General features: G+C 42.2%; 2 protein-coding genes across 4 annotated transcripts in view; both read right to left on the reverse strand.

The window, feature by feature from the left end:
• SLC17A2 (solute carrier family 17 member 2) overlaps positions 1-12,776 on the reverse strand; it is a 73,949-nt gene that overhangs the window by 43,879 nt on the left and 17,294 nt on the right. The window lies entirely within an intron of this gene.
• On the reverse strand, positions 10,953-11,885 carry H1-1 (H1.1 linker histone, cluster member). Its single transcript, XM_010980163.3, has one exon. The coding sequence runs from the start codon at positions 11,821-11,823 to the stop codon at positions 11,167-11,169; it is 657 nt and encodes a 218-aa protein (XP_010978465.1). The 5' UTR covers positions 11,824-11,885; the 3' UTR covers positions 10,953-11,166.

The raw sequence follows: 12,776 nt of genomic DNA on the forward strand, positions 1-12,776 counted from the left end.
TTCAGTACCAGTTTCTCCCCAGAGACAAGGTCTATTAGAGCTCTCAATGCCATAAGTAATTCTACTCTCTTTGCCAATACAAACAGCTTCAGTGCCTGGCATTCAACTTTTCCTTACATGCTTCTCTCTCAGACTTGCTCCTCAGGTCCACACACATCAGCAGCCTGAAATGGAGTCTGGCAGTTGGAATTAGAAATGCAGAAAGCTCAGCATACGGGCTCTTCATCCCTCGCTCCCCCCACCCCAAAAAAGTCCCATCTTTACCAGGAATAAGGAAGACAATGTGATTGTTCAAGAAGAAGGTGTTTGATTAGCATGTTAATGAGCATATGGTTGAGAGACTATGCTGAACTACTTGAACTTATCTTGAATTTCTCTGGACAAGTAAAACTGATCTAATCTGTCATATTCTAGGAATTGGATGTCTCCTCATCACTCCAGTCCACAGGCAGGGTTTCCAGTCTTCAGAGCTCCTTCTCCTTTCCACGTCTTATATCCCAGCCATCCATTCCCCTGTGCCTTATTCTCCAAGACCTAGTTCGTTAGACACTCTGAATCCATTAAAGACATTAGTTAAGGTTTAAAACTAAAATTTTCCACCTTTCTATGGTCCAGCCAGATCTAGGTCCAATTTCTGATTTTACTTACAAGTGGACAAGTAATGCCATCCCACTGGGCCCCTGTTTCCTCAGGTGTAATATTGGGGCAATAATCCCAGGTTGTAGTGAAAAGTGCTCAGGCACAAAGCACGCGGTATATAACACAATAAACAGGCGTTGTTAATTTATACAATGATTGCAAAGCACTTTCATACTTACGACCTGCTAAAGAGAAATTCTGGGCCACCATCACTTAATCTTTGTGGAATCCTGGCTAATTCAATGTTTTCACTGGACCTTCCACGATCCCAGAAACATATTAACTCAGTTTTAGAGACTGACCAAAAAAACCTTCACTACTCTGTAGGACTCAGCCCTGATCAGTGGTTCTCAATCCCTGAGGCACACTGGTACCTAGAGAACCTTTAAATAACTTACTGAAGCCTGCTCCCGACAAATTAAAAAGGGATGTGGATGTGAGGGAGGGGAGCGTGGGCAGAGGACTGACGTTCTGCGATTCTGTAGGTGACACTGAAGAGTCTTCTCTGGGGGTGTTGCCAGGTGTCACTTCTTTGGCCTTAAGCAGGTCCATCAGCGCACCCCAGATGAGTCACGAGATGACTTCAGCGTCGTCCCCTCTCCCCCTACGGAGCTTCTACTCTCCTGCTCACTTCTCTCCTGGTGTGGATCCTGGGGGCATTCAACATCCCACCCCAACTCGAGTCTCTCGCCTTGGGCCACCTGCGGCTGGCAGCTAGAGCAGGGAGGGCGGCAGGACCCTTGGGGATGCCCGGCAGCGATCTCCTTTGCACATCACTGGGACCCGCAACGGGAGGGTGGAGTCCAGACATCAGCGCGATCTGCGAACGGGGGGTGGGGTGGGGATCTGCTCTAGGAGGATGACGGGGTATTTAAAGTTATATACCCTTTCCCTGCCATTGTCAGTGACATATTTCAAGAAACAGGATAGAGTTCTGAAAGGACACGGCCATGAGCTTATTTCTTAAAAAGATGTTTTCCGTGTTTTGTTTGTCCGCTAAGAACGACCCATCTCCCCTCATTTGTGAATCTTACACCCGAAATTTGGTTGGTCGTGAGACGCGCGCGCAGACAGCAGCAAGGACGCAAAGGTAGAGAAGAGGATGGGGAAACTGCCCGGGTCGCATCCACAGTCCAGACTCCACAACAGCCCAAAGGCCGGGGACCTCGCGAGGCCAGATTCCAGCTTCAGCACCGTAACCGACACGACTCAGAAGGTCATGACCCCCAACACCGCAGGAGCCCCGCCCGCAAAGCTGGCCCCGCCCCCGGCACCACCGCCCCCTACTGCCTCTAGAGGCCCCGAGCACACCCCCACGCGCAGCTTGCTCTTTGGCTTCTCTGATTGGCCAGCTCCCCTTGTGCGGACCCAGTATCCTTTCCCCTGATAGGTCACTCCCCCTCCCTGGCCAAAGCGACTGTCTGAGGCTGGAATGGGCACCTTGGAGAAATGGTTGGTACGTCTCTGCTGATCCTTTCCTCATTTCCCTCTAAGGGCGAGTGGTGGAATCTTAAGGTGATGAAGATGGAGACCCCAGGTCTGTGGGAGAGAGCACAGGCGAGTTGAGTCAAGAGACTCCCATGTTGGGGTGGCAGGAGGACGGGTGCGAGGCTGGTGCAGAGTCCTTGAACGAGCAATTTCTCCGAGGGGTGCTCTGTAGTAACTGGGCTTTCCTATGAAAGACTTCAAGTGGAAAAGTACAAAACGTAATGTAATGGAAACCTGCATATCCAACCCCCAGATTTTTAAAAGTTAACGTTTGACTTATTGCTTCAGATTGCGTTTAGAGAGATAAAAGATGACAAACTGAAGGAAGAACCTGAAGGAGATTTAGTAGGGAAACTGTGGATGTGCCTGCACGCGGGACATCTCACAGAAGTGGCCGGACTTATCTGCAAACAGAAATTCCTGCCAAGGATGAAGATTTAGTAGGGAAACTGTGGATGTGCCTGCACGCAGGACATCTCACAGAAGTGGCCGGACTTATCTGCAAACAGAAATTCCTGCCAAGGATGAAGGAGATTTAGTAGGGAAACTGCGGATGTGCCTGCACGCGGGACATCTCGCAGAAGTGGCCGGACTTATCTGCAAACAGAAATTCCTGCCAAGTGACCCTTCCTCTTCCCAGGAGGAACATTGCTTGCAAACAGGGATGTTTATCTGTTCCTCTAAAGGAACAGGCCTGGGAACCGGAGGGTCTGAGAGCAATAAAGATACTTAAGATAAGGAAGCGAACAGGAGGGTCTGGAAACAATAAAGATACTTAGGATAAGGAAATGACCAGGAGGAATGTCTTAGATGTAGTGCGCTTGCGTTAATTCAAAAAATGCTGTCTCGCGATGCTTGGTATGGGTTCGGGTTGCTCCTTTGTGTGAGGGGTATAAGAATAAAGAAACCCGAGCCTCGGGAGACTTTTGGCACTACAGCCTCTCAGGGATTCATTTCGTCGGTCACATTTCGTCGGCCACATTTTTGTAATTCATTTCGTCAGCCACATTTTTGTAATTCATTTCGTCAGCCACATTTTTGTGATTCATTTCGTCGGCAACAGAACCTTTACCCCTTAGGGGTAGCCCTGCTTCTAAAGATGGGTTGTATTCTCCCAGAACCTGTTTTTACTAAAATATTCAAAAGTACTTTAACAAAGATTAGATGCATGTGACATCATTCCAATGAACTGTACAGGACAGACAAAGCAGTATCAAGTGCTGTCTTGCTGCTGTGGCCTTTTGTATCTAAAATTTGTCACCTGCTCCCCCCCCCCCCCCCTTGGTATTGATTTTGTTTATCTATGTAGGTACATGCGGTTGAGTCCATCGCATTGAAAGAATAAATCATAATGTGTCCCTATGTTCCTCTGTTGATGAACGTTTAGGTTGTATACCTCCATAGTACAGAAGAGAAGAAGATTAAGGACCAAATCCTGCGGTACTCCAAAGTTTGGAGGTCAGGGAGCAGAGAAGGTACCCGAGGAGCAAAGGAATATGAAGATCAGATGCGAGGGGAGAGTGAATTCTTGGAAGCCAGGTGAGGAAACTGTTTCAAGGAAGCAGTAGCGATCAGTTGTGTCAAATCCTGCAAGAAGGATGAGGAAGATGAGGACTGTGACCTGACCCTGTATTTTGCAATGTGGAGACCATTGATAGCCTTGTCTGGAGAACTTCCTGTAGCATGGGGGAGTAGGGAGTTTCAAGAAGAAATATGGAGATGTCAGAGGCACAGAGGCAGAGGAGGCAGGGAACAGGTTTAGCATCTCAGAAACAGCAATTAGGAGAGCAGAGAATAAACCCAGGGACACCTTCAACAAAACTAGGTGCCAAGTATCCCCCTGAATCCCAGAATTCAGGTAGATGGGGGCCAAATCACCAACAGCAGCCAGAACAAAGTGGGAGCAGCTTTCATTGGAGTGCGAGGGGAGACAGAGGCAACTTCTTGTTCAATGTAAAAAAACAAAAACAAAACCAAAAAAACAGGAGGAGAATGGTTGAGTATGCTACCTTTTAAGGGAGGGAGGAGATATTTTAAAAATACAAACAGTTTAAGTTTTTTTCAAAAGGAAAGAATAACAACAACAAAATTAATTAAAATGGTCATTTCTAGAGTAGGATTCTCAATCTCAGCACTATTGGCATTTGGGACCAGATAGTTCTTTGCTGTGCATTATAGGATGTTTAGCAGCATCCTTGGCCTCTACCTACTAGATGCCAGTAGCAAACCTCTCTCCCACCCCTGCCCTGACCACCACTGTGATAACCCAGAACTCCTCTAGACATTGCCAGATGCCCCCCCTGGTTGAGAACCACTGCTGTAGAGACAGAAAGCAGGGAGGAGGGGATAGGAATGTAAACTTGACTTATGAACATGCCTTGCTTTATAGTTTTTACTTTGGAACTATGCATATTTTTATATAATTAAAAAGCACCTCTTCCAACCACATATAGTAGTTATTTTCCTCGTGGCCTTATATACCTGCAGAGTCGTCCATCATTGGGCTGAACTATAGTGCCCTCAACCAGATCTCTCTTCATTCACATTTGCCTTTTCTGTGTTTTACTGTTACAATAAGCACTGCAGTGAATGGACCTATGAAACTTCAGTTAGTATTTTTGCCAGTGTATCTTTAGAATCCGTTCCTCGATGTGAAAATTCTGGCTTAAAGGCTAAATGGATATGACATTTTATTAGCTGTTACTAAATTCCCCTTTGAAGTGATGAAAACCCCTCCCACCCAGAAAAATTGTTTAAAAATGGACAAAAGACAATTCAGAGACAAAGAAAAGAAACATGATTTAAATCTTGCTCATACTAAGAGAAACACAGATTAAAAACTACCTTGAAATACTGTTTCTCAAGCTTCTACTTGACAAAAATCTCAAAGTTTGACATCTTTGTGAGTAATGCTGTGTGGAAACAGGTACTTTCATTCTTTGCTAGAAACATCATTACAGCCTTCTTCTTATAAGGACATCAGTCATATCGGATTAGGAGCCCATTCTGTTCCACTATGAACTCATTTTAACTTAGTTACATTTACAACCACCCTATTTCCAAATAAGGTTACACTCTAAAGCAGTGGGGATATTGACTTAAACTTATCTTTTTGGAGAAAGGGGGGTGGGACACAAAAAAACCTACACACTGTCCAAGGCTTCTCCAGATCTAAGCATTCTTTGAAAAGCTGGGATTGTCCTACAATTGCCCTAAAACTGAAAACTAAAATCAGGAAAGGTGGATGATCTTGTTTATACGTTATAAAGCATTATTAATCCTCAAAACAATGTGGTATTAGTGCTTAAAGAGAAAGATCAATACAACAGAAGAGGAAGTCCAGAAATAGACAAGTAACATAGGAATTCGTATCCAATGAAGAAAGCGTTTCTAATCACTGGGAGTAAAGTTGGACTATAAAAGTGTTGAGACAACTGGATAGACATTTGTAAAACCCCATATACCAGAATGCACTTCAAGTAGATCAAAGGTTCAAATGTAAAAGGAAACACAAAAATGCAGAAGTACTCAAATAAAATATAGGTGAATTCCTTTGATTCTTGAAGTTGGGCAGACCTTTCCAAATATTACTCAAAATCTAAAAGCCATGAAAGAAAATATTGGTAAATTCAATAATAAAAATAAAAAGGTTGCAGAGCCAATTTTATTATAAGCAAAGTTAAAAGACAAATGACAATCTGAAAAAAATTATTTTACAACTCATAAAGGGCTAATCTTGCTAATATGCAGGGCTTTTGGAACTGGTTTAAACCACTTCATTTACACAATGAATATCATGTTTCTCTGGAAAGAAAGGAGGAAGATCCCTGTGTCCTGTTGAAGACACAGCTCCAGGACAGACTACTAAGCAAGCAGTGGGAGAGAGTATGTCTGTATTATTGTACAGATAGGGTGAGAAAGAAGAGTATATTTTTCATTTCTGTTTGCATAAATACTGGAAGGGGAACTGTGTGGACAGGGACAGTGGTGTGGAACTTGACTCTCAGTGCATATTTTTTCATATAGTTTTGATCTTTGAATCAAACTTATTAAAAAATAAAATGAGGATATGACCAACGGTAGTTGAGATCTCAGTAGTATTTTTCTGGATACCTCCAAACATTTGTTTTTGTTTTTAAGATTCCATTATTACCATTTTACCACAACCTGTTATTTGCATTATAACTTTTTACCCTTTGAAATATAAATCCTACTTTTGTGAACCTATTTTGAGACATACTTGAAAGTGACTGTATCATTTTTGTTAATTAAATTTTTAAAAATCCAGCAATAGGTGACTGGTGAAATAAACAAAGGAGTATCACACAATGGAACACTATGGGTAGTTGTAAGGCCACCATTTTACTATCTAGGAGTTAATACTTTTGATTTAATCCAGTTCTGTTTTTATATGCAGAATAGTTTTATTGTTCTACATGGAGATACTATTGAAGATCTGATAAATATGTTATGATGTAAAGGAAAAAGAAACAAGTTCCCCTGCCTCCCCCAATATTCCCCTTTTTCACTTTGGCCACATAGGACACAATAAAACTTGTAACATCAAGATCATAGCAAAACCCATTATTTGTGATTTATACCTTCTTAAGGAGGCCCCAGTGAGCTTCATACAATCAATCCTGGAAGTCATATAACCTCCTGTGCTTTTCTCTGTCCCTTTCTTTCAAAAAGCCCCATAAACAGGGACAACCAAACGAAGTATTAGTAAAGGACATAATTTCTATGTCACCACTGTTATCTACTTGTCTTAAAAGATCTCTGAGATAATCAGTGAGACTGATTTCAGGTTTCTCTTCTCTCTTACCTGGACATTAGAGCTGATAAAATTCTGTGGTCAGAATATCAAAACAGACTCTTAGAATTGTAAAAGACCATAAGAGAGCATCTTAAGTGTTATTCAGACTTCTTTGACTGTAACTCCAATAAGATATGCTTTCTTCTTTATAACTCAGAACATACAGGCATATGCTTAACAACTTAAGTGCCTGAAGCCTACATTCTGGGAAGCCGTATTTATCCTTACAATGTGGCACTCTCTAATGCGCCTATTATATTCCTAACAGGCCATGAAAAACACCACTTTAATCCATCCTCTTTGCTTTTAAATAACCAAATGGAAGCACAAAGAGTAGAATAATGATTTAGATTTATCGATAAGTGGGCAGCGCCAGGTCTCCTTGTCCTTTTTCCTTTATGTTCTTCTCCATTTCAGTCACCCCCTTGGTGACCTCAGTGAGTCTCAAGACTGTTTTTTTTTTAAACATTCTTTATTGATTTATAATCATTTTACAATGTTGTGTCAAATTCCAGTGTTCAGCACAATTTTTCAGTCATTCATGGACATATACACACTCGTTACATTTTTTTCTCTGTGAGTTATCATAACATTTTGTGTATCTTCCCTGTGCTACAGTATAATCTTGTTTATCTATTCTACAATTTTGAAATCCCAGTCTATCCCTTCCCACCCTCCACTCCCCTGGCAACCACAAGTCTGTATTCTATGTCTATGAGTCTATTTCTGTCCTGTATTTACACTTTGTTTTTGTTTGTTTGTTTTTGTTTTTGTTTTTTAGATTCCACATATGAGCGATCTCATATGGTATTTTTCTTTCTCTTTCTGGCTTACTTCACTTAGAATGACATTCTCCAGGAGCATCCATGTTGCTGCAAATGGCATTATGTTGTCAGTTTTTATGGCTGAGTAATATTCCATTGTATAAATATACCACATCTTCTTTATCCAGTCACTTGTTGATGGACATGTAGGCTGTTTCAAGACTTTAAATGCCACCCATATACTAATGACTCCCAAATTTATAGCTGCACCTTAATTCAACTCCATTCACCCCAAAACTACTCTTGTCAAAGCTACTAATGACCTTCATACTACTAAACCAAGGGACTGTTCTCAGGCTTCTAAACACTTCAGTATATTAGCAGTATTTGAACCCAGTCAATTATTATTCCCTTATCCACTTGGTAATCTCTTGGACTCCTCAGATTTCACAACAGAATTTCTGATTCACCTTCCCCCAACTCCAGGACAGTACACTTGTTTCTCTTACAGATGACCATCTTAGAGAAACTCTTCTAATTCTTCTAGTTCATTCTTTCAGCCACATTGAGTTTGAGGGCTTAACATCTAAGAAAACACTGAACAAATTAAAAGAGAAAAACCGTATAATCATATCAATACATAAAGAAAGTCTGGCAGCCATTTAATTTTTTTTTTAAGGAAAATCGGAATGGAAGGTAACCAATTACATATAATGGAGATACCAAAGTTAATAACAGATACTATCCTAAAGAACAACACTTAATACCATGTTAATTAAAACTAAGAACTAAGAAGGGATACCTGCTAAAAATATTATTCAGCTTCACTTGGGAAATTCTTAGTAAATGCAGTACAAAGAGAAAATGAAATGCTTGGTATTCACATTAAGAAAAACAAAACAAAAAAAAATGACAAGATTATTTTGCTGATGACTAGGAAAAATTCAAGGGGCTCTTAGTTTAAGAAGGAAAGAATGATAGAAATTGGTAAGTTTGCTGGATATAAAACAACATCAATAAATTTCTTCCTTTCTAGCAGTTAAGACCTAAAAAAAAATAAATAAATAAAAGAAGAGTATTCTATTCACAATCAAAACAAGGACATAAATTAATTAGGTATAGAATTAAGAAAGGTACCTGACTCACACAAAGAGAACAGTAGAAAAGACTAAGAATACAGAAATAGATCCCCTTACATAAGAACTTAATAAATAACAAAAATGATATATTTCAGTTCAATGGGAGAAATGGGTTACTTAATAAATGGTGTTAAAACAACTAGCCATTCATCTGGAAGAATGTAAACTTGACTATCTTAAACTACATAAAATAAATTCTAGATGGATTAGAGGCTAAAAAACTTTTAAGAAGCAAACATTTTTAGAAGAAAACCTAGGAGGTGAATGAATAATGGAGGGGTGGGGTTCAGTTTCTTAACCAAGAGTGGAAATATAGAAGCTATGAGAAAAGATATATTTGTGATTAAAACTTAATATTCAAAATTTTATATAATACATATCAGTGGAAAATACACCATAAACACAAGAACCATAGAGAAAAAAAGCCAAGAGTAGAAAACTATCTGCAACACAGGTTATAACTATAAGGTTCGTTTCTCTACCATAAAAAAAAAAACAGAACTGAGTAAGAAACTGCACAATGAAAAATTTAGAGATAGAAGTGGAAATTCTCTGAAAAGCTAACTCAAATGGCCAAGAAACCTAAAGAAAGGTTGCATTGGTGGCCATGGGAATGCAAATCAAAGTGACAATATGAAATAATTTTACACTTTTGATTGGCAGAAATTAATAAGATCACATCTTGATGGTTGGAATGCAGGAGGAGGGGCTATTTTCAGGCTATGTCAGCACCAACTGAAATTTAAAATACGTTCTAATCTAGCACTTTCCGCTTTGAAATTCTGTTCTTTATTGCACCGTGGTCAGCAGTGGTAAATAGAGACGTCAATGCTTATCACTAGGACGTGGATGAATAAATTATTCTATTCCACGTGAAGGACATAAAAAAAGGTAATTTGATTTGAAAGGGTTTCCATAAGGTTCTGTTAAGAGAAAAGCAACGTGCAGAGAAGTATGTATATCACCATTTTGTAAACAATTATGCATATGTATGCTAAGTGAATGTAAAAGACCTAATTCAAAGGAAAACATGATTAACTACATACCAGTTTGGGGAAGGGGAGTAGGGATGTGAAGTGCCCAGTATGGCGGAGACAAGGGGATGCAAGGAACCATGCAAAACAATGGGGAAACAAAGACCATTAAAAAATAGAACAATTGACTATTAAAGATTTGTATGTGCATACGTAAAAAAGTTTTAAGACTGAGCTGCATTAAGAAGTGAGTAAACCTGGTTCATACGAAACATTTTTTCCCCTTGGATGCGAAAAAGATGTTATTAACGGAACCCTAGAATTAAAATTTCAAAAGCTTAAAGGGGCAATTCTATGAAAGTGTCCCCAAATATTTAAAGTGGTATAGCTCACCAGGGTTGAAAACCCTGTAGTCGGAGAAATACGATCTAGTTAGGCGCAGAGTGGAAGTTTCAAGTATTACCCAATCAGAGAAGTAACGTTATTAAGAGAAACCGGGTAAGGAAGGGCTTTAGCTCTTTAAATTCCACGGCAGCCAAACTGACCGTGGCAGGAAACTAGCTGACAATCTGTAAACCCACCCAGGGTAAGGCGCCGCCAAGCAAGAGCGACCTGCAGGATCAGAGCTGGTCCGTGATGGCGATGCAGGTAAGCGTGTGAGGCCTACCTGAGGTCGAGGACACCAATCTGGGCACCATACACAGCGGAGAACCATCGTCATCCCCAAGGTCAGACAGCTCGCCCACACATCGTCCTATAGAAAGCGTTACGTAGTAGGTTTCGCTGATTACCTCAAAAGAATCTTTTGAAATAGCAGATTTAGCTGTCTCCACTTAGCTCTCACAGAACACCAGGGAAGTCTAAAGCAGACAAGGAGAGCAGGCACACGAATCCAGCCTGAGCCAGGGAGGTTCGATCATAGCTACAAGTAGTTACCACTGAGGACAAGTTAGTTTGGGGTGTGGGACTTCAGGATAGGTCCAAAATACTCCCCCCCACCCCACCGCCCCGTATTTTTAATATACAGGTAAATGCAAACTGGATATAAAGTACTAGAGAAAAGTGGCTCCCAAACTTTGATGTTTAAATTACCTAGGAGGCCAAGCACCAACCAGCTTCTTTCAGTAGGTAATACCCAGCTTCTAAGACTCAGAACTTATCTAAACCTCAAAAAGATCCTGATGTAGAGCAAAGGCTAGCTTGGGAACGCACTATATTTGCATGGATGAAGTTTACTAAGTTTATATAAGAAAAGAGATCTGCGTACTAAAGCTCTTTCCCTGAAATGTGTTGGTGGCTCTTAAAAGAGCCGTTGGGTTAGTGTAAGGAGCTTCCAACCGGGACTTTTACTTCTTCTTGGGTGCTGCCTTCTTGGGCTTGGTAGTTGTTTTTGGCTTGGTAATCTTCGCCTTGGCCGCTTTGGGTTTTACAGCCTTGGCCTTGGCAGGGCTCTTAGCTACTTTTTTAGGCTTCACAACTTTGGGCTTCTTAGGACTCTTGGAGGACTTCTTTGCCACCGCGGGCTTCTTAGCCTTTTTTGGAGTCTTGACTCCTTTTTTAGCAGCAGCCGCCCCCGTGGCCTTCTTGGGCTTCTTAGCGGCGCCAGTTCCTTTGGTTTTCGCTGCCACCTTTACAGCGCTGGGCTTCGCTTCCACAGAGGCCACTTTCTTATTGAGCTTGAAAGAGCCTGAGGCGCCGGTGCCCTTGGTCTGTACCAGGGTGCCTTTGTTCACCAGGCTCTTAAGACCCAGCTTGATGCGGCTGTTGTTCTTCTCCACGTCGTAGCCGGCGGCCGCCAGCGCCTTCTTGAGCGCAGCCAGGGAGACGCCGCTGCGCTCCTTAGAGGAGGAAACGGCCTGCACAATCAGCTCCGAGACCGAAGGACCCGCGGGCTTTTTTTTCGTGGCAGCTGCAACCTTTGCAGGCTTTTTCACTTTTTTGCCAGCTGAAACCTTCTCAGGAGGAGTGGAAACAGCTGGAGCGGGCGGCGCGGTCTCCGACATGGTGAACGCAGAGAAAGACCAAAAACACTACTTACACCCAACAAGGCAGTAAGACGCAACAGGACCCCGGAGCGCGGTATTTATAGGGCGGGGCCGCGCTATGATTGGTGCACGCTGGTGCCCTCCCCGGGCATCCTAGCGCCCCCTGTGCTCCTCACCCGGACTCAGAGCAGCCGGGGGCCGCTGGGGCCTAGGATCCTGCTTCCCTGCAGCTTTCACACAGGCACCCAGACAGTCCCCCCCAATCTCCCGCCTCCAGTCGCCTCCTGGAGACGAAAATACCAGGCTGGGAAGGGTCCGGCTCTCTCGCCACTTACCATCAGAGGGTGCTACTTCCCTTTAAAAAAGCAGGTCTTTGAGTTTCACCTGAAAACTCACCTCTAGGAAGAAATATCAGGGACATTAATTTCCAATCTGCAATAAATGCAAGATTGTCTTGCGTGACTTGGGAGGGAGAGAGGAAAGCGAGGGGATGTAGGCCTGATCTGCAACTTTGGGATGAGTTCTCATCTATGCTGTTGACTTTACTGGCAATGCTGAAGAGTGATGTGTAATTAGGACCTGAGGCGCGGGGGGCGTTTATGTATTTGGAGCAAAGAATTGTAGGAAACAACAGAACTGAACACTGCAATTAACACTCAAGCTGCACGTGTGGAAAACGTAGCACGCAAACAATTTCTGTAATTGCAACTTATTTCTACAGCCCAATGCACTTAACGAACTTTCGATGCTTTTTCATCCTCGGGACATATGCCAAGATCAAACCCTAGCGCTGGGTAGACTAAGCTGTTCCCTGACAGGCATTAACAGCGGGGAAGTGGGAGGTGGGGGAGATGGGGGCGGGGGTAATTTGATTTAATATGAAAATGAGAGGGAACAGCCCCGGGATAACATTTTAGGGCAATTTCCCTTTAACTTGTTTCTCGAAGTAAAGAACACGTAAAACCATTAAC

This window comes from Camelus dromedarius, chromosome 19, assembly GCF_036321535.1.
Source record: "Camelus dromedarius isolate mCamDro1 chromosome 19, mCamDro1.pat, whole genome shotgun sequence".
NCBI lineage: Eukaryota > Metazoa > Chordata > Mammalia > Artiodactyla > Camelidae > Camelus > Camelus dromedarius.

Coding starts and splice junctions, on each gene's coding strand:
- H1-1 (XM_010980163.3), bottom strand. CDS start 11,823: ATGTCGGAGACCGCGCCGCCCGCTCCAGCTGTTTCCACTCCTCCTGAG.